Source organism: Balaenoptera musculus, chromosome 13, assembly GCF_009873245.2.
Source record: "Balaenoptera musculus isolate JJ_BM4_2016_0621 chromosome 13, mBalMus1.pri.v3, whole genome shotgun sequence".
In the NCBI taxonomy this organism is placed as follows: Eukaryota; Metazoa; Chordata; class Mammalia; order Artiodactyla; family Balaenopteridae; genus Balaenoptera; species Balaenoptera musculus.
In genome coordinates, this window is record NC_045797.1 from 31,623,810 (window position 1) to 31,646,000 (window position 22,191).

General features: G+C 44.6%; 1 protein-coding gene across 4 annotated transcripts in view; it reads right to left on the reverse strand.

Annotated features, from left to right (window-relative positions):
• Positions 1-1,772: 1,772 nt before the first annotated feature.
• The window catches only part of ARHGAP25 (Rho GTPase activating protein 25), a 96,902-nt gene continuing 76,483 nt past the window's right edge, over positions 1,773-22,191 (reverse strand). For 3 of the 4 annotated variants that reach the window (XM_036873883.1, XM_036873882.1, XM_036873884.1), the window contains 6 exons: positions 17,985-18,117; positions 13,297-13,370; positions 11,323-11,444; positions 10,321-10,517; positions 7,185-7,711; positions 1,773-4,408 (listed from right to left, as the gene is read on the reverse strand). In XM_036873883.1, the coding sequence (XP_036729778.1) occupies positions 4,201-4,408; positions 7,185-7,711; positions 10,321-10,517; positions 11,323-11,444; positions 13,297-13,370; positions 17,985-18,117 (1,261 nt within the window). In that variant the 3' untranslated portion in view covers positions 1,773-4,200. The remainder of the gene's footprint in view (positions 4,409-7,184; positions 7,712-10,320; positions 10,518-11,322; positions 11,445-13,296; positions 13,371-17,984; positions 18,118-22,191) is intronic. The other variant, XM_036873881.1, reaches the window with a different exon arrangement.

Sequence of the window (22,191 nt, forward strand, 5' to 3'; positions counted from 1 at the left end):
AAAAGAAAATTCCCAGGCCCCACCCCTAAGATTCTGATTCAGTTGATATGGGGTGGGATCTGAGCATCAGATCCTTAAGGAGGTTCTATTGTGAGGCCAAGTCTGAGAACCACTGTCTCAGGACAGCACTGGTAATGCAGAGGAAGTGGAAACTGGCATCATATGAGGTGGGTCTTGGTTGTGACCGAGAGCTGAGCCCAGCTCTATATTCTGGAAGCACTTAGCGACTGATGTTCAATGAGTTTCACAGCATGGTTGTGAAACTGGGGGAGAGAACTCTTGGACAGAAGCCAAGAATCATAAGAATCCCTGAACAGTGGATCAGAGGAGCCCCTTCTTTAATCCTCTTCCTCATCGCTGCATAAACACTGGCAATTCACTTGTCTCTGAGTCTCGGTTTCATTATCCATTAAATGAACAGGTTAGACTAGACAAGTTCAAGGGTGCCTTCCTGGGCTGTTCTTCTATGATCCTAAGATAGTTTCCAGGCATCAGAGGAAAGAGAAGCTGGCATTGCACATCCTTGTTGGTATTCTCTGCCCACTCCTTGTCTGAAGTCACTTGGCAGCTCTCTGTTGCTGACCAAAGGCCAGCCTTGAGTAACAGCTGAATCTCCAGAGCAACAGCTGAATCTCCATCCTTGGGGCCTCCCTTCACCCAGGCTTCTCCTGCAGGATGAAAGATTTCATGCCATTCTTGTGAAGGCAGCCCACATGAATGGCAGGAGTAGCCTCTAAGTGATCTCTCTGCTCCCGGGCCAGCACACAGCCTGATGGTATCTGCAGAGGAAGGGGTGGAATGTGGAAGTTTACATGACGTCAGTGCACACACATCTTCCTGTCTTAAGCTGGGAGCCCAGCCGTCAGCTACTGTGCCCTGCTGCATCTTTTCCACCCCTTCTCGAGAGCCTTGGGCTGCTTTGGAGTCCACTGCTCCATGCTTCCTGACAGTATGGGCCTCTGAGCAGGACTTAAAGGATTGGTCAAAACAACAACAACAAAACCTTTATCGTTTGCATCCTCGGCAGCAGACTCTGTACTAGTGACGTCACATTCCATCTCTCCAGGCCTCAGACTGACCAAGATCCACTGGAAAAGAATTTCTCTGGTCTGTTTGTCGCCCTACCCCCCAGAAAAATTCACATGTAGAAATCCTAACCCCCAAAGGTGATGGTATTAGGAGATGTGGCCTTTGGGAGGTAAGTCATAAGGGTAGAGCCCTCACGAATGGAATTAATATCTTACAAAATAGCCCCACAGAGCCCCTTACCCCCTTCTGCCATGTGTGGATACAGCCAGAAGCCTGCCACCCAGAAAAGGATCCTCACCTACCTTGATCTCAGACTCCAGCCTCCAGAGCTGTGACAAATAGATACCACTGAGTCCGTGGGATTTCGTTAGAGTGGTCCAAGCGGATGTAGACAGGACTCATCCCAGCCAATCCCCTAATACAAAGTGTCCTATCCAGTGCACACATGTATGGAAAACCATCAGATGTGCCTCACGCTTAGGAGAAAATGCCCTAACGTGCCATGCTCGAGGCTGTGAGGACATGCAAAATGTTGGTGGGAAGAGGGTAAGGGGTTTTAACGTGCATATTGCAGACCTTTTGGAGTTCTCAGCACCTGTGCCGGTAGAAGAGAGGGGAAGGCGAAGGAGTGGGTGGTTGGAAAAAGGCAGATTCAGTAGATCCTGCCCATGGCAGGGCTTTGAAAGTAACAGTGGGAGCTCCTGGGTCCAAGACAGCACCGGTGACATAGGTCAGTCTGGTTTTGCCTTCCAGGAACTGGCTCCCAGGTCCAGGTGAGGCCTGGAGCTACATTGCCATGCATAGCATAGGTGGTCTTTTGGGGCACTGAGGACAGTGTGGCCTCAGACCCCAGATCTTCTTCCCTGGCCCTTCCTTGGACTCACGAGGGCCTGGGGTCCTGGAGGAACTCTTTCTTGTGTTCTCCTCATATGGAGGGTGGCACAGGAGCAGCTTAGGCAAACCAGGTCCCCTCTCGATTGTGAAGAAGACTTGACGTTCTGGCTTCTGATGCTGGACCTGCCGCTCTGTGATCTTGCAGTTCTGGCAAAAGGTGTGGAATGAGAGGTATCACCTGACCAGGAGGGGCTTGGGATTCAAACATGGGCCTTCCAGCCAGCCTGAGACCCAGCAAGGTCCTATAACGTGGACCCCCAAGCAAACAGGCTTCAGGGCTTCCTCTTTGCTCCTTGAAACAAATGTTCCCTTTGGAACTGTGAAGCCGACTACTTCCATACTCAAGTCTATATTAGCATTCAAAGGGTCCGTGCCAGGAACCCATGGGAGAACATGGCACACGTCTGGCAGAACTATAGACACTCATCAGTGGACATTAGGTGTTCAGGAAGTGTTTCTATGTTTGCTACTCTGTAACTGAAAAACAAATCAACTCCAGGAAATCAAATATTTTATTGCTTTACTTAATAATGTTCCAAATCAGTCTCCCAGCCCCCAATCTGCTGTAAGCAAGTCTCTACGAGGAGCTCTAGGTGCCATCCTTATCCTCTGTCAGTCTGGTCCTTGGGGTGCTAGAGGTGGGCAGAGCAGGGCCTGGGTAGCAGGACTGAGAAACACCGACCCCCTGTCCATCCCTTTCACTCTGTGAGTAATATGTCATGGCCACAGGCAGTGGGGAATAACCAGAGTCAAGAAAACACAGAGAGGAGGAGAAAAAGGGAGAAAATGATAGGAGAGAAAGGAATAAAGGAGGAGACACAGATGCTGTGGAAGGCTAAACTCTCACTGTGTAACCAGAGATTCCAAACCACTAATTCAGCCACGTGGCTTCAAGAGTTCAAGAAAATTATGGGAGTAATGGGATGAACTATGTAACATTAGTACAGGTAATACCTGCTGGGAAATTGGGCCAGGAGTTTCCAGAGCTAAAAGCACATTTGAGAATATCTACTTATATTTGTTTTTATCTCATCATTATTCAATTTTTGTCCTGTGTATGTTTTGTGATATAACAATACAGTAGTACGTGTGTATAATTTATAAATAAATAAATATACCTATATTGAGGAATGTATGTTCAAATATTTTCTATTGATGGGGTACATGGTCAAAAGAGCTTGGAGACCACCTAACTAGAATGATGACAAAAATCACTAAAGACTCCACCATCCTACCTATCAAGGCCTGGGGCCTCACCAGGGGCCTTGGCCAGGGTGGCTTAATGTAGAAGGAAAAGTCAGCTGTCAGCTGGGAAAGCCCTCTCCCAGCTCTTCTCTAGTGCCACAGGTCCCTTTAAAGGGTAAAATCACTTGCATTTTGGGGAAACAGGAGAAATATTATTATCACGACTGTTACTATCTAAACACCCAACTAGCATCTAAGGAAGCTGCATCATAGTGGGCCTGCCCTATGCAATCGTGGCCTCTGAAAGGCAAGTGGGATTGGAATGCGGCCCATGATCTGCTCATCAAGCCATGTGCCCAGAGAGGGGTGCATCTGTCCCCAGGCAGGGGAGACTTTTACTCTCATCATGGTGTTGTATGGATTACCAATAGCCCTACTTTTTTTTTTTTTTATTTGAATCTAATTTTCTAATCGCTTTTGCTTTCATAAATCCAGTTTACTGCTTGTTTTGTCTTTGCCTAATACTAATGTCAAGTTGGCAGCCCTGGAGAGTCTGCATCACAGGGGGGGCGGTGGCAGAATGGGGCCCTGGCTTCAGTAGGTGCAACCCCTCAAAACACAGCCCACCATGGCTGAGAAATCAAAAGCTGAATATCATTTTTGGCCCCTGTGTCTCAGAGACACCCGGAGGTCGTCTGACTAGGTGAAATGTTCCACACAGGAAACAAAGAACCAACTTCTCAGTCCAGCCTCTGTTGGTGTCAGCCTGTTGCCTGGGTCCTGGGATGTGGCCTGCATCAGAGTCTCCATTCAGCCACGGGAGGTGCCGCTTCACTCGGCCTGAGACCACGGTGGAGTAATGCAATCCCTTTGAATACAGCCCCGGGGCTCAGACATGTCCACACAAGTCCCAGCTCACCCTTATCCTCCAGCAAACTCCACTGATTTATTTACTGGGAAGTGTGATGTTTCCCCCCCGAAAATGTCCTCTCCTTCTTAGGTAGGAATGTTGCTTCCTGGTCATCAGCTAGCAGCGAGAAAGGGAGCATTGCTGGGTCTCTGCAGGCTGTCTCTGTGGTGCTCCTGGGACCCTCAAGCATCGGTCTTGGGCTCCTTCATCGATTTGACAAATTCCTTGACATCCTCTTCCAAGGCCTTGTTCCTCCTCTCCACATCCTCCCGGGAGCGCTCCACGTTGCGGAGGCTGATTTCCAAGGCTGCAGACTTCTTCTTCTCCTTCTCCAGTTCTTCACTGAGCCTCACCACCTTAGCCCACACATCATAATTTTCCGTCTCAAGGCTACGAGGAAGGAAAGAAAAGAATGAAAGGACGGGGTGGGACCTCTAGACCTTCCCTTCAGCCTTTCCCTCAACCCCCTCTGTCCACTTTACCTTCCACATCCCAAGACCCATCTCCAACCTGTACCTCCTAGTTATGTCCCATCCCCGACAGGAGGACTTCCCAGTAAACCTGAATTCCCAGAGCCTGTCCCCTTTTTTGTCATTTGTCATCCATCTCATGACATCTCTTGTGTTGTTTTTCACGTCGTTTTGTGTTTTGTATCTCCCACCACACAATAAAGTCTTTGAATGAAGAGACCACCTCTAATATTTACAGCCCCACAGCGCCTTGCATCTGTCCTGCTCAGTGGAAAGGTTGACTGACTGCTGAACCCCATCCGGATTCCAGATTCCAGGCGCCGGTGTACACATGCATGCTTTCTCATCCTGCTTCATTGCAGAGCACGGACCAGAGCCTTCTCTTATGAAGGCTCCTGGGGACCAAGATTTGGAGAATTTGGGGGAGCTGCCCCTTGGGAGCAACTGTCTTGTCAGGCCCACCCTTGTTTCTGAATCCCACTCCAAGTGAAGGATCTGTTGGATTCCCGAATTCACAGGATTTTCATCGCTACTGGCCAAAATCCTAGTCTAGTCTCAGGTGCCCATCTCTCTCCCTCCAGGCTGTGCTGAATTAACCCTTGGGAATGAGAGTACATATGACATTTTTGAGCCAAAAGAGGGAATTTCAGGCCTATGAGGAGACTATGATTGGAAATTGGCTTCAGAATTTCATTCTGTGAGATGCTGCTTCCCTGCTACCCAATGCCCTGCTCATTTTTATACGGAGACTTGAGCTCCTGTTTGAGCCCATCTCTGGCTTCTATCTTCAAGGGCCTTGGTCCATTTTGCAGGCAATGGCCTCTCTTCAGAGCCTTGCTTACCCCTGCCTGTTTCTTCTTAAAGCCAAATTAGTCTCATTCCTCTGGAATTCCACCCATTACAAATTTAGTTTTCTTCTCTGAGTCCTCCATATCCTTCTTGTTTTGGGGGGAAACCTCAAAAGAGACACCATGCTAGATCTCGACCACTGCCTCCAGTGGAGAGGTAGAATCTGAGTGGGTTTGGGAGGTTGGCTGACCCGAGTTCAAATCTCAGCCCCACCAATGACTAGCTGTGCAACCTTTTTATACTTCCTAAACTCCCATTTCTTCTGTAAAATGGGGGTATTACCTATTTCACGGGATAACTGAGGGGATTATATGAGAAGGCGTGTCTGAAGCATGAAGCTTAGAGCAGGCACTGTAGACTGTTAATTCTCCTTCCTCTCCCGAGGATGGAATGGGACAGCGGATTCAGAAGACTTTGTTCCCTTCAGGAGGAGTGGCCACCTCAATGGCAGCCAGTTTTTCCCCACCCTGTCAATGACCCCTGTGCTAGAAACTGGGGCTCAGTGTCTGCTCTGGGGTTGCCTTGGTCACTGCCAAGATGTCACCCAAGTCTCAGAGTCTACAAACAGCTGATTTCAGTTTCTTAGACAAGAAGTTATGTGTTGTTCTAGATGGGCAGCCCTCTCCAGGGAACACAGGTTCACCAAAGTCTTCCTTTCATGTACCTGAGTCTCTATGGACTGAAAAGTACCCGTCGTTCGAAAACCCCACTAGGTTCACATTTCACTAACTTTTGATTAGTGTGACTTTAGGCAAATCTGGATTGAGGTTTCTTCTCAGGAAAAATCAGTGGTGTGAAAAAGATTTCAAGAAAGTAGTTTATCTACTCAAGTGAGCAAATCATGTCCGAGCATCTTAGAGATTTGTGTGAAATGGTGGCAATGGCCATGTCACCGGCCTCACTTCCGTTCACCCCCTGCAGTCTGAGATCGTGGGGAGTTAGTGATCCTGACCCATTGAAGCCTCAGTCAGGTCAGGGGTGCCCAGAAGCTCTGCCTCACTTAGGCTTTCAGGTGGCTGACCAGGCCCTCTGCATTCTCTGCCCTCTCCCATCAGTCACTCCCCTGCTGCCACCAACCACCGCTCTTCCTCTGCATGAACACGCCAGACCCCTCCCTTCCCATAGCCTCTGCACTTTGGTTCTCTCTGCCTGGCCTGCTCTCTCTCACACCCACCCCAACCCCTCCCACATGGACCTCCCTCGTTCCCTCCCCTCCTTCAGGCCTTTGCTCGAGTGTCACCTTCTCAGTGAGGCCTTCCCCAACCACCCTATGTAACACTGGAACCCCCTTCCTGAGCTCCCCAACCTCCTGCCCTGCTTTATTTCTCTCCCTAGCATTTTCCACCATCTGACATAGCATATGTTTTAATTACCTTTTTGTATTCTCTGTCTGTCTCCACTAGAAGGAAAGCTCTATAAGCAAAAGGGCTTTTGTGTGTTTTGCTCAGTGCTATTCTCTAACAGCTGAGATGGTGCCTGGCACATAGTAGATGCTCAATAAATGTTTGCAGAGTTGATGAATAACATTAATATAAAAAGTTTTAAAATTTCTCTTAATTCGTTAAGACATGTTGATGCTTAAACAACCACTGTTTGGAAACAGTTGATTAAACTACTTAAGCTACATATTTAACTTTTCATGAATGTAAGGTAAAGCTTAGAGTGTGCACTAATTTAGTCATCTCCTCAATGCCTTTGCCCTGTTCTTCATTAGGCCCAACTGCTGTAGATAGCATCTTCTGTAACTGAAGTTTTATAATGTCACTTCTTTGGCAGAGGAGAACAATCCCTAATGCTTTTAAGATGGAAGGCGAGTGGCTGCCCAGGGCCCTCTGGACGTGACTTACTTTTCAATCTGTTCCTCATACATTTGCTTCTGTATTTCTATTTCCTTTTGCAGCTCCTGGACCATCCTCTGCAAAGATTCAAGTTCCTCTTCTCCGGAGTTCTTTTTCCCAGGCCCGGTTTCAGAGTTTAGGCTGGCAAGAGCATCTCTCTTGGAGTCACAGGCCTGGGATGATAGTGTACCGGCTTCATCCCCAGGGGACCCCGGCTGGGTGGGGACATTATCATAGGTGGAAGTCCGCTGGGAGTCAAAAAACTGTGGCACACCTTGAGACATCGTTCTCCTGTGCCCGTCCCCTGCCTTCCCCTCCAAAGGAGATGACCAGAACTCATTTTTAAAGATCTCTACTTTGCAGCTGTTGGCACCTTGCAAAGCTGATGTCAAGAAGCATTTCCGGTTAGGGAGCGTCTGAGTCCTTTTTCGTGACTGCAGCTTCCAATCTCCTGGCTTTTCCCTGGATGCTTTGTCTTCTAGACACCCATCACTTGGCCGTTGTCCAGTGGGGCTGGTTGCATCTGAGTCGCTGGCCTAGAAAAAAGTGGTCACGGATGTTACATGGGTTTTTCCCACACGTGTCACGTTCCCAAGATAAGGATTAGAAACTTGAAAGAAAGTATCTCCTGGCCACACACCTATGAAACTCAATTAGAAGACCATCTCTTAATTTGTCACATTAGTTGATTATCTGTGTGGCATTTTTCCAAAAGGATATTATACTTGAAGGAACTCATGCTCTAGAGGTAAACTGCTGACTAAAATCAATTGTTTGTTTGTAGTAAGGGACCCTAAACTAAGATTCTGTTATAACCTTAGAATGGGGGGGGGGGCTTTTCTAACTATGACCCAAATCCAGAAGCCATATAAGAATAATTTGATAAACTCAATCCACATGTGTTTCCATGACCCCCAAAATTAAAAATAAAACAAAGAAACCACCACATGCTAAATCAAAGAATGACAAACTGACAAAAATATTTGCAATGTATATCACAGACAACAGGCTACTCTCCATAATGCATAAAGTTCACAAAAATTGAGAAGAAAAAGACTAATATAAATATGGGCAAAGAGCAAGATCAGAGAGTTCATGGAGGAAAAATGCAACTGGCCCTTACACGTAAAAAAAAATGTTTGAACACTCTTATAACAGGAAAAACTCAAATTGGAATTAAAATTACTGAAATATTAGTTCTCATCTAACAGATGGGCAATCCTCCAAAATCTGACAACACACTCTGCTGGCGAAACTATAGGGAAATAGGTTATTTCATGCATTGCTGGTGGAAGTGCAAAATGGCACAACCACAGTTTAACAATTTTAATCAAAATTACATACTACAAATCTATTTACCCTCTGACTCAGCAATCATACTTCTAGGAATTTATCCCAGAAATATATTTGCCTGAGCACAAAATGAAGCATGGCCAAGGTTATTCATTGCATCCTTGTTTGCAGTACAAAGGAGTAAAAGAAACCTGTTCATCTATGGAGGTTGGCTGAGTAGATCACAGTACATGCACAGAATGTAACACCACACATCTGCCAGAAACTTGAGGTTGTATGAGGTACTGCCTATGTATTGACATGAAAAGGTCTCCAGGGTATCTGTTAAACAGAAAAATTCAAGATACACAGTAGCGTGTGTGTGTGTGGAGAGGGAGAGAGTGAGCATGTTACGCTTTGTGTAAAAAGGGAGGTAAATAACAATTTACACTCATATCTGCTTATATTTGCAAAAAGGAACACTGGAAGGATAAAAAAGAAACTGATAAAGGCATGGCAGAATAAGGTGGGTGCAGACAGCAGAGGGAGCAGGAGTTCTAAACATATCTCTTTCTTTTGTTTTGACTTTCTTGAGTCATGCATATGTATTTTTAGATTAAATTAAAAATGAAAAGATTGAGCCCTAAAATGAGAAAATCAGGGCTCAACCTGTCTGTCTGACGCTTCTAGCTCATCACCTGCCTTGGCAATCCCACCTGGAGTCAGAAGGACCTGGGCCCTGAGGTGCAAACTAGATCTAAGTCCCACTCTCGACCATTCTACTGCTGTCATCTTGGGACAGCTGGTCAACCTCCCTGAGACTCAGTGCCTCAGCTATAAAATGTGGATGATAAATTCTGCCCTACAGAGTAACGGTGAGGACTCCAGATGTGATCTGTTTAAGGTTCCCAGCACACTGCCTGTCCATTGCTGCCCATACTGTTATAATAAATACAGAAACCTGTCAAATGAGCACAACAATGGCTACTCTCAAAGATGTCTAGGATGATTTCATTATATGAAATAAACATTTCTAAATATTAATTTGATTTTAGAGTATTAGTAAATGCACTGTGTCCAGACAGGCATCACCCAAGAAAAATCACAACTACCACCATATTTTTTCCAATACATTCTTAATCATCCTCGGGATTAACAGTAGGCAACTGACATTACCTGGCGAACTGGAAATTTTACATTCATTCCTTGACCACACATAAAGAATTAAGCTGCTATATAAAGTTCACACATTCTTTTAAAAAATATTTGCCTCTATAAATACGTTAAAATATTTGAGCTTTGCAAATTATTGGCCTAAATAGTCTAAATTTCAGAGTCTGCAGAGTTTTTTGACATTGTGAACGTGAGCCCCAACCCTTCAGTACAAATGAGGGGGTTGACATTGCTGAGACAGCTTATCAGGGAATGAGAAATATTACACAAACACATACATACTCTGAGAAAGGAATCACGTTTCATGGCTTAGCAGGAAACCGTTCTCTCTGGACTTTCACCCGAAATTTTCAACAACTCTCACTAGAACATTAACACTGCGGTATGTAATTTCCCCATTGAACTTCCCTGGACTGAGTTTGAAAGGGTTTAGAGTGGGCTTTAGTGAGGACTCCCATTGCTTAGTCACTGGGGGGTGGGCACACATGTCACTAATCCCACCTCCAGGATACCAACAGAAACTAGATTTTGAAAGAGGCCAGGCTTTCAAGATTCATTCAAATGGGTCTATATCAGCTGTGCCCACTGCCACAGCATCACCCAGGGCTCCCTAAATCGCCGCTCCAGAGCAGCTCTTACATGGAATGACCTGGACTGAAGGAAGAGTCGGATGGAAGGAGGAAGGCCCTCTGCACCTTACCATGTTACTGACGCTGTCTGTTCTAGAAATTGGAGGGTCCTCAGTGGCATCCCAGCCCACAGAGCTTCGCGCCACTGGAGGTTTCTTGGGGTCATTTTTTGGGGCAGGGGGTGACAAGGGTGCATCCTTGGACTTGGGAAAGAGGACTTCGTGGTCTCTGATCATCATGGTCATCACTCTTTGGATTTGAGGAGTCCCTGAAAGAAAGAAGAAAGACATTTGTAGTGCTGGACCATGGGGCAGAGGGCAGGTGGTCCTCAAGGTTCTCCACCCATGAGATGTCTCTAAACTTGACTCTAAAACCACATGGCCCCAAAGGACCCCATTTTCTCCTCACAGGACCCTTCTTAATTGCTTGGGGTAGGAGATTGTGGTGAATGGGATGGGATAGAAGAAGGATATGGCAGTGGGGCGAAAGAGGGTTATTTTCGGCCTACAGTCCTCTGGATCAGTCTTTGATCAGTTTATAGGCAATACGACAGGAAAGAAAATGAAGACATCTTTCTCTCTTGATGTGATCCTCAATATGACATCTGATTTCTTATTGCACACATAGAGAATGCGTACCAGGCATACTGCCTCCCCCAAACCACGGCAGACATCAGTACTCTGTGTCAGGACTCTTGTTCACTGAACCAAGACACTACCTCAGAAGTCTTTTCAGCGCAGCTTTACAAGTAGCCTCTTTAGGAGTTGCCTTATAAAATCACACTTGTTTGCTCTCTCTGGCTAAGGATGTTTAAAAGTACTAAGAGACTAAGAAACACTAACTGTTTTCGTGCCTGCCTATCATACTGTGTGATGATTGGTAAATCTTTAACCTCTTCGCTCTGCTGTGACCTGGAAAATGAACATAATTCCTGCCTGCTTATTTCACAGGGTTATTTTACAATTCAGACAAGATGATCAACGGAAAATGCTTGGCAAATTGCAGAGCAATTTGGTAGCGATGTCACTGTCTTTACTTCCTCTGCCCCTACCTTCACCACAGGACCAGCGTACCTCTCATGATCACAGCAGGGTCTTCGACCTTCGACCTGATGAGATTCACACCAATCACAGTAGCCAGATTTTCCACACTCATCTTGTTAACTCCACAGTTCAGCTGGATTTCATGGAGAAACCTGTGGGCAACCAGGAAATCCCAGAGTAGGAAATAGGAAGTTGCCACAAGGAAGCACTTCCAGGTACCCACAGGATCCCAGAGGTGGGTCTCAACTCTTTCCTTCTGGTCTCAGGAATGGGACCAGTCTGCTCTGACTACAAGAATTTAGCTTCCCCCCGAAAGATTCAAGATCAAGGAAGAAGAGACACAAGCAACCCAGCTGCTGATGGTGGCACTGGGGCCAGGGGTGGGTGAGGAGTCACATTGGCAGGAGACAGGGTCCAGTTCAGGGAGCTAAGAGGAGACAAGAAGGCCTAAAATGGGTGTTTGACTATCCCTGGTCCTGACTTTACAGGCTTCTCTCCTAGGCTCTCAGCACCTATCCCAGCTGAGTCTCCGGAGAAGAGAACTTCATCGTGGGAAGATCTCAGAAATGGGAATTCATGGTGCCTCCTTGGTCTCATCCTCAGGTTACACCACCAAGCATCTCAAATTCTCAGCAAGTGCTCAAAAACTAACACTGAATTTTTGCTGTAATCCCACCTATTTGAGGAATGAAGCTCTCAGATTCACTATTTTAAAAACCTGAAAAGATCAGAATAAAACACTTCTAAATACTGTCTCTAAAAACCATTTTTAAGTGAATCGGCTGAAGCAACATAAAATTCCAAATACAGAGAAATGATCAAATAAGTGGTGGCGGGGGGGGGCGGTGTCCAAATGAGGAAACATTATGGAATATTATGGAGTCATGTATAATCCTACTTTGTGACATAGGAAAATGCTCACAATACAACATTTAGCCAAAAGAAGCAGGATACAAGTATATATATATTCTTTATTTAAAAATATATTTCTAATTTGGTATAAAAATTGTTTCCCTATATTTATATTGATGCATGTGATGATCTATCACAGAGACAAAAACATTCAGAAGGAAACACACTCAAATATTAATAGTGACTTTTTCTGGGTGAGGGGATTTGGGGAAATGTTCATCTATTTACAGTATTTTATATTCTCCTAGTTTCCAAATCAAGCATGTGTAACTCTTTTATCATCTGGAAACTACAAAAAATTATTAAAAAAAAAATAAAACTAGGGCTTCCCTGGTGACACAGTGGTTAAGAATCCGCCTACCAATGCAGGGCACACGGGTTCGAGTCCTGGTCCGGGAAGATACCACATGCCGCGGAGCAACTAAGCCCATGCACCACAACTACTGAAGCCTGTGCGCCTAGAGCCTGTGCTCCACAACAAGAGAAGCCACAGGAATGAGAAGCCCGCGTGCCGCAACTAGAGAAACCCGCGTGCAGCAACAAAGACCTAACGCAGCCAAATATAAATAAATAAAATAAATAAATTAAAAAAAATAAAGATAAATTTCAGCTATGTCTGACATGGAGATCCAGGCTCCCAACTCAGCCAGATCTGGGTCAATCCACATGCTATGTGTTGCCACAGAGACAGCACATAGCAGGTCTGTCCTCAGAAAGGGAATTAAAAAAGGTGGCCTGGAATGAATGTCTCTGGGGTGCTAAGTTATGGTCCAGAGACAGGAAGATGGGAGATGATTCTAGAAACATTATAAGAATTCTGAGTTCTAATGCCTGTCCCAGGACTGTGGGCAGCACTGGGGCAGGCTTGAAGGAGGAAGCATGTTTCCTTTTTATGCTGATTAGATTTTCCGGGATCCTTTCAATTGTCTTGGGGACACAGGAAACTACCTCAGTGCTATGTGAATAGAGTTGACCTTCCAGAGGTCTGGACCAGAATCTCTTGAGTTCACAGAGATACTGTTTCCTCCTCTAACTGGGGAATTCTTTCTGGTGTGGCTGAAAATTATGGAACTGATACCAGGTGCCTCTTACCTGCAGATGTAGCTTAAGAGACTATAGTTGTCTCGAGGAACGATGGAGAGCTGCTTCATCAACTCCTGCTGAGCCTGGGAAGAGATTTTTAATGCCAGTAAAAGAGCCTGCTCACTTGCCAGCAATGGGACCCTGGAGCATAATTGGTGCATCTCTGCAGAAGCAACACTTTGGCAGTCACTCCTGTTCCCGTAGTTTTGTGTGTGTGTGTGTGTGTGTGTGTGTGTGTGTGTGTGTGTGTGTGTTTTAACATCTTTATTGGAGTATAATTGCTTTACAATGGTGTGCTAGCCTCTGCCCTACAACAAAGTGCATCAGTTATACATATACATATATCCCCATATCTCCTCCCTCTTGTGTCTCCCTCCCACCCTCCCTATGCCACCCCTCTAGGTGGTCACAAAGCACCGAGCTGATCTCCCTGTGCTATGTGGCTGCTTCCCACTAGCTATCTATCTTACATTTGGTAGTGGATATATGTCCATGCCACTCTCTCACTTCGTCCCAGCTTACCCTTCCCCCTCCCTGTGCCCTCAAGTCCATTCTCTATGTCTGCGTCTTTATTCCTGTCTTGCCCCTAGGTTCTTCAGAACCTTTTTTTTTTTTTTTTAGATTCCATATATATGTGTTAGCACACGGTATTTGTTTTTCTCTTTCTGACTTACTTCACTCTGTATGACAGACTCTAGGTCCATCGACCTCACTACAAATAACTCAATTTCATTTCTTTTTATGGCTGAGTAATATTCCATTGTATATATGTGCCACATCTTCTTTATCCATTCATCTGTCAATGGACACTTAGGTTGCTTCCATGTCCTGGCTATTGTAAATACAGCTGCAATGAACATTGTGGTACATGACCCTTTTTGAATTACAGTTTTCTCAGGGTATATGCCTAGTAGTGGGATTGCTGGGTCGTTTGGTAGCTTTATTTTTAGTTTTTGGAGTAACCTCCATACTGTTCTCCATAGTGGCTGTATCAAGTTACATTCCCACCAACAGTGCAAGAGGGTTCCCTTTTCTCCACACCCTCTCCAGCGTTTATTGTTTGTAGATTTTTTGATGATGGCCAGTCTGAATGGTGTGAGGTGATACCTCAGTGTAGTTTTGATTTACATTTCTCTAATGATTAGTGATGTTGAGCATCTTTTCATGTGTTTGTTGGCCATCTGTATATCTTCTTTGGAGAAATGTCTATTTAGATCTTCTGCCCATTTTTAGATTGGGCTGTTTGTTTCTTTGATATTGAGCTGCACGAGCTGCTTGTATATTTTGGAGATTAATCCTCTGTCAGTTGCTTCATTTGCAAATATTTTCTCCCATTTTGAGGGTTGTCTTTTCGTCTTGTTTATGGTTTCCTTTGCTGTGCAAAAGCTTTGAAGTTTCATTAGGTCCCATTTGTTTATTTTTATAAAACTTCTAATTTTGAAATAACTATAAATCCACAGGAAGTTGCAAGAATAGCCTGGAGAGGTTCACTGGTTTTGGTACCTTGTATTTTTTTATTCATCTGCGATTATGCCCTCCTCCCTGACTCAGAGCTACTCTAAGGCAAGAACTATTTGATAACCATACTCACAATAACTGTTTGCTTCATAAATGCTTGAGCTGTAACTCTCCAATAAAGAATTCGACCAGAACCAAATGCCCCCCAAGTCACTTTAAAAGTGTTGTGAGAAGGAGGATGTTTCTGAGAACTGAGGTTTCACGAGATATGGTTTCGCTGGGAGCTGCTAGAACCCAGGGACAGACTGACCAAGCTGGAAGGCAGGTGAGAGGCCCGAAGGTTATAGCTTCATGATGACACTGAATGTCAGAGACAGTCATACAAGGAATGCAAGTGCCAGGAAGAGGAAGGACAGAGAATTTTCTTTGTTCTTTTCATTCACAGTGCCTATAGTGTCTGCAGTCACCGTCTACAAAATCATGATTGTAAAAGGGCACCAGTGCACATGAGACACACAGGCTCTCCTCAAACCTGAGCAGCTCCTCCAGGAGAAAATGCACCCTATGGCCTGTCAGCCTGCATGCAGTGACTTGGTGCAGCCCCGCTGGATCTAGAATGCCTGCTTCATACTGATTCCCTCCTCTTCAGTTTAGTCAAGTAAATTCTTTGCAAAGGTTGCTTTAGACTCACGCCTCCCAGCGACTGCCTCTGCCGCGTGTTCACCCATGAGAGAGGCTGTGATCCCTCACCCTGTCCAGATCTGTGTTACCAGGATTAGAAACTCTCCAATATGTTGAGATCGAGAAAAGTTGGGAGAAGCAGGTCTAAATCAAGGAAGTTCAGGGGTGGGAGTCTGGTTGTCAGAACTGCATCCATGGACCTCCTTTCCTTTCCCAGAAGCTGTGGGACAAGATGTCACCTGAAACATTCATCTTTTTAGCCAACTTTTAAACCTTATTCCATAAAATTGTATTACTCTTGCAAAGGTGAGCTGATATGCCTGTATAAATTAAGACTTTCCATATCCTCTTTTAACCCCCCCAAAATTCATAAACCATACACAAAATATCCTAAAATCAGATCATGCAACCTAATTTTTGTGTTGGAAAATAGCTACAAAGGCTATAGTGTGTTAGTTGCATCCTTATCGTGCTCTTTCTTTCCTAATGCTAAAATATAAAACCACTTTTTTTCTTGTACCAGGATCTACTTAAATTGTGAGGCTCCTCCCTCTCAATCAGGATGGAAGTTCTCACAGCTGTACTTTCTTCCAGGGCTAGGGCACTATCTCTTCAATGATTTTATATATATATATATATATATATATATATATATATATACACATACATACACACACACATATGTGTGTGTGTATTATATATATATATACTTTTTCTGGGAGCATACTATATAATAAATTCAGAAGTAGAGCAGAGACTAAACATCCCCTTGAATCAATAATTTTAAAATGTCACTCACTTGTGACACATATCCCATGGTCCTCAAAATGATCCTGTTATTATGAAATGTGTCTAAGTTTGTGCTGTCTAATACAACAGCAACTTGACACATGTGACTATTAATAAAATAAAATAAAATAAAATAAAATTAGAAACTTGGTTCCTCAGTTGTGCTAGCCACATTTCAAGTGCCTAGTGGCCACATATAGCTAGTGGTTACTACATTGGACTGTGCAGTTATGTAACAGTTCCATCATTGTAGAAAGTTCTCTTGGGCTAAGTAAATAAACTGAGTCTCACAGAAGATGCATCATTTGCTAAATGGCAAAATCAAAGTTAAATTCATTGCAAGTTTTTCTGTGCACCACTTTGCCAGAGAGAACTTTTTTTTTTTAATTTTATTTATTTATTTATTTATGGCTGTGTTGGGTCTTCGTTTCTGTGCGAGGGCTTTCTCTAGTTGCGGCAAGTGGGGGCCACTCTTCATTGCGGTGTGCGGGCCTCTCACTGTCGCGGCCTCTCTTGTTGCAGAGCACAGGCTCCAGATGCGCAGGCTCAGTAGTTGTGGCTCATGGGCCTAGTCGCTCCGCGGCATGTGGGATCTTCCCAGACCAGGGCTCGAACCCGTGTCCCCTGCATTGGCAGGCAGATTCTCAACCACTGCGCCACCAGGGAGAACTTTTAACATAGTAGTGCTAAACACTAACCTCCCCAAAGTGGGCAGTTAGACCCCTTTGTTAGCTGTGTAACAAATGCATTCATGGGCCATTTAGTTTTGCAAATCTCGGTTAAAAACCATAATAGGGGCTTCCCTGGTGGCGCAGTGGTTGAGAATCTGCCTGCCAGTGCAGGGGACACGGGTTCGAGCCCTGGTCTGGGAAGATCCCACATGCCACGGAGCAACTAGGCCCGTGAGCCACAACTACTGAGCCTGCGCGTCTGGAGTCTGTGCTCCGCAACAAGAGAGGCCGCAATAGTGAGAGGCCCGCGCACCGCGATGAAGAGTGGCCCCCACTTGCCGCAACTGGAGAAAGCCCTCGCACAGAAACGAAGACCCAACACAGCCAAAAATAAATAAATAAAATAAATAAATTAAAAAAAAAAAACCATAATAGTTTTATTGTTGTCAGTCAGGTTTTCTTTTGCTGGTTGGCTAGTTTGTTGTCAGTCAGGTTTTCTTTTGCTGGTTGGTTAGTTTGTTTAACATGTTGACTATAAGGGCTTTAAGGAAACAATTTACACAAGGATCAAAATTCCTGCTGGTGAGGAGCTGCATGATGCTGCAGATGGGGACTGCAGACCCTACAGGCAGCTGCAGCTGAAAGGAACCAAGAAAAGCTCTTGTCCTTCCTCTCCCTGGCACATGTGTTTCTTGTATACCCATGCATGACACGCATGGTCATCGCAGATCTAGAACATTTGGACCTCTCACTTGCCCTCCAGGTGGGTCAGTCTGTCTTTTTGTCCCAGCGGGTCTTAGCAAGGCCATATTGCTTGAAACCCTTCTCAGAAGCATCCTCACTCTCTTACTAATTTTAGAGTGACTTGGGGGTATTTAATGATAGTCCAGTACTTTGTTGGCGTGCAACATCCCATAAAGGCTGTCACCATGATTGGCTTCATTGGACTTTTGTTGCTGAGAGTTCCAGTTTGACAAAGTATCTCACCAAAAGTTATGGGGTTCACCCATGACCCACTGTTGCTTGCCTACCAGAATAGTGTTCAGTAACCCTCACCTTCTTCCGAAGCAGGACAACTAACTCTATTGAGATACAAACCTTTGCCTCATCTGCATTCATGAGCTGCCCGCAGAGCAGAAACCCCTCATACTGGCTCCAGGGAACCACTGGCTCTGGGAGGTCTCGGAGGTAGAGCTTCAGCAGGGAGGCTACCGTGTGCACATCTGTATCTCTGGAAAAAAACAAACAATGTTTTTTGAAAACAAACCTCCAGAACTCTCCTCACCTCCCCCTTGGTGATCCACTGAATAAGATCCCAGCTTCCACAAAGAAATTTTGCAGAGGAGTAGAGTCTGATAAAGATGTATCTGACCAAAATATTTTTGCAACTCCCCCTTCTGGAATAATAACCCCCAACACCTTTTCCTTTATCTCTTCTACCTAACTGCCTCAAAGATAAGTTTAAGGTCTACTCTTCCAATAAGCCTGTTAAACTATTCTAGTCTTCATTGCTTTCTTCTTTCTCCAAGTCACAGAGTACAATTGAGCATTCTCTACTTAGTCTCTAGTTTTTCATGTGGTAACTCCTTATAGCTATGACCCATTGATCTCTTTAGTCTATCAGAGAGCTTAAAATAGGTCTGGGATTCATTCATATATTCACACAATCATTTATTCAACCAATGTGTTGAGAGAACCTACTAGGTGCAAGACACGATGTCAGGCACTGGGGTTTCAGCAGTGAACCTGAGGGACCCACAGGATCCCTGTCCTCATGGAGTGACAGAGCTATGAAGACTCAAATGTTACCAAGTCATTACAATACTGTGTGGTTAGTGAGATGACAAGGAAGTCCAGGACTTGAGACTGCATGGAAATGTAAAAAAGGGACACCCAACGCAGAATTGGGGAACCCTAGGAAACTCTTCAGACAAGATCGGAAGACTGATGAGGAATTAGAGCATGGGGTAGGCAGCATATCTTTCAGCCTGGAGGAGGGAGACAAGACTGGATGAACCATGGCCCAGGAACCAAACCTGGCCCATCACCTTTATTTGTACAGCCTGTGAGCTAAGAATGGATCTAACATTTTCAAATGGTTGGGGAAAAAACTCAAAAGGAGAATATTTCATGGCATGTGAAAATCATGTGAAATTTGAATTTCAGCATCCATAAATAAAGTGTTACAGGAACATAGCCATGCTCATTCATTTTTGTATTGTCTTTGGCTGAATTCTTGTATAAGAACAGAGTTGAGTAGCTGCAGCAGAGACTGTCTGGCCTGCAAAGCCTAAATATTTCATATGTGGCCCTTTAAGAAAAGTCTGCTGATCCCTGGTATATGGAGCTATTGTGTTTATTCCGCAGCTCTATAAGAGAAAATGAGTCTGAGTATACCATATACTTGAAACTCATTAGTGAAAAATATTTATTTCATATCAAGAAAAACTGGTCATGCACCCCAATGTTCATAGCAGCACTATTTACAATAGCGAAGACATGGAAGCAACCTAAGTGTCCATTGACAGATGAATGGATAAAGAAGATGTGGTATGTATACACAGTGGAATATTACTCAGCCATAAAAAAGAGTGAAATAATGCCATTTGCAGCAACATGGATAGACCTAGAGATTATCATACTAAGTGAAGTAAGTCAGACAGAGAAAGGCAAATATCATACGATATCACTTATATGTGGAATCTTTAAAAAAATTGATACAAATGAACTTATTAACAAAACAGAAATAGACTCACAGACATAGAAAACAAACATGGTTACCAAAGGGGAAATGGGGGGGTGGAGGGATAAATTGGAATTTGGGATTAACAGATACACAATACTATATATAAAATAGCTAAACAACAAAGACCTACTGTATAGCACAGGGAATGATAGTCAATATCTTGTAATAGCCTACAATGGAAAAGAATCTGAAAAGGAATACATATATACATATGTATATATATATATATATACACACACAAACACATATTTATATAAATGAATCACTTTGCTATACACCTGAAACTTTGTAAATCAACTATACTTCAATAAAAAAAGAAAGAAAGAAAAAGAAAAACTTGTATCTGTAAGAGACACTCCCAGTATTTTGAAAAGCTGTGACGGGGCAAGAGATCCAGCCGATCTGAGTGGCTCCTGGGCTTCAGCAGTGGGGACATAGAAGCGGCTGGGCTGGGTGGGATCACATCCTGGAGGAGGGCCGGGAGGGGTGGATTTGGGCAGGAGAAGAAGGCAGGCATTTGAGGCCTCAGAAACCAGAACATCAAGGCTTGACTGTGGAGCTCTCTATCTTGACGTTTCATGTAAATGTTTTCTTTTGGGTTTTTGACAGCCAGTGGTTGGAACTGTCTTCTGGAAAGGTTCCCCACTTTGCAGCCTGTGAACTCCACCTCCAAAGAAGAACTTGAGCTAGCACAGAGCCCTGCCTCTGCTCCACTGCTGCCCTCAGGAAATCGGGGGTGGGGACCATTCACTTAAGGCGGGGATTCTGGAGAAGCCTTCCCTGCTGAGTCACTGCCTAAAAATACCTTGGCAGAGCCCTCTCGTCAAAATGCAGGAGAAGTTCCCCAGAAAATGGCAGGACAACAGCCAGCTGACACTTTGCCCGAGCAGCATTCTCCTAAGTCCTAAAATCTCCTTTGTCCCAAATCCTCTGCATCGCAATCCACCCAATGGGCTTAATCAGGGTCCAGGGTCTCAGGTTTGATTGAAGTCTCTTCCTCACCCCACATCTTCTAATCCTACTCTGCAAATGTCCCAGGAATCCCTCTAGGCCTCACTCCCTGTCCTGTTCCAAAAGGCCATGGTCTTTTGCCAGGATTCTGCCAGCCCCTATCTGGCCTCCTGGCTCCACGACTCCATTCTCCAATGCACTGTCCGTCACTGGCACAGCCCCCAACACTCAAAACATACCCACAGAACAAATATGGAAAACAAAGAATTTGAAATGACAAAAACAGTATAGATGATACATCAAGAACCAGAAATTTTGAAGAGAAAGAGCAATAAAAAAAGACAAACTCGGGGCTTCCCTGCTGGCGCAGTGGTTGAGAATCCGTCTGCCAATGCAGGGGACATGGGTTCGAGCCCTGGTCTGGGAAGATCCCACACGCCGCAGAGCAACTAGGCCCGTGAGCCACAACTGCTGAGCCTGCGCGTCTGGAGCCTGTGCTCCGCAACAAGAGAGGCCGCGATAGTGAGAGGCCCGCGCACCGCGATGAAGAGTGGCCCCCGCTTGCCACAGCAAGAGAAAGCCCTCACACAGAAATGAAGACCCAACACAGCCATAAATAAAATAAATTAATAAATTAAAAAAAAAACACAAAACTCTATAGATGGTTCAATCAGGAGAAACTAATAGCCAACATTAGAAAAGAGAAAGGGGTTGTAACCACACATATAGGATTGATACTTCAAAATTATCATCAAAAAACACATTTAGCCATCTAAATCATCGTAGAATATTGCAACCCACAGAAAGCTTCCCAATTCATTTTGCCGGGGGAAGATAATGCTGCTTGGTCTGACTAAGTCCTCAGGCTTGTTTATTGTCTCAGCTTAAGTGTCATTTTTGGGGGGGGGCATTCTAAATCCAGCAGACCATGTCAAAAGTCTCCTGTTGAAATGAAAAATGATGAAAAAATGAAATGAAATGAAAAATAGATGAAAAATAGATGGTATTAATACCATCTATTTTTCATTTTTTGGTATTTAACACAATGGAAAGTCTACAGTTATGTCTTTAAATTTTTGGTTTAATGTTTGTGCCCCCATTGTAACAGAGCTAGATCAGATGTCATGCTTATAATCTAAGTTTCCAGCATGATTTTTCCTGAGTCTGTTTTTCCTCCAACCTAATGGAACATCCTTATATGATGTTATATGAACTTCTGAGTTCAACGCCTGACCCATCAGAGATTAGCCAGGGCCTCTCAGGTGGTCTGCCTACCCTTCCCTTGTAGCACTGACCTTCTAATGTGGCATGTCTGTCCTTTTCTCACAGAAATATAGGTATGGGGAGTGTATTGTGTATTGTCAGTATCCATCCCAGTAGATGGATAGCCATCCCATAATGTTTATATGTTTAATGAGCGCCAGATACATCCAGTAGAATCTACCAAGTAAGAGCGCCTTTGTTTTTCTTCATTCCAGTGAGGCAGTTTGGGGGGATCTCTGGTGGAACTGCATACATGACCTATGTAGAGGATCTAGGTGAGTACCCACACGGGTCACGTGGACCCAAGAGTCATCCCTGGGAGGATTCCGAAGAGCCACAGGTCAC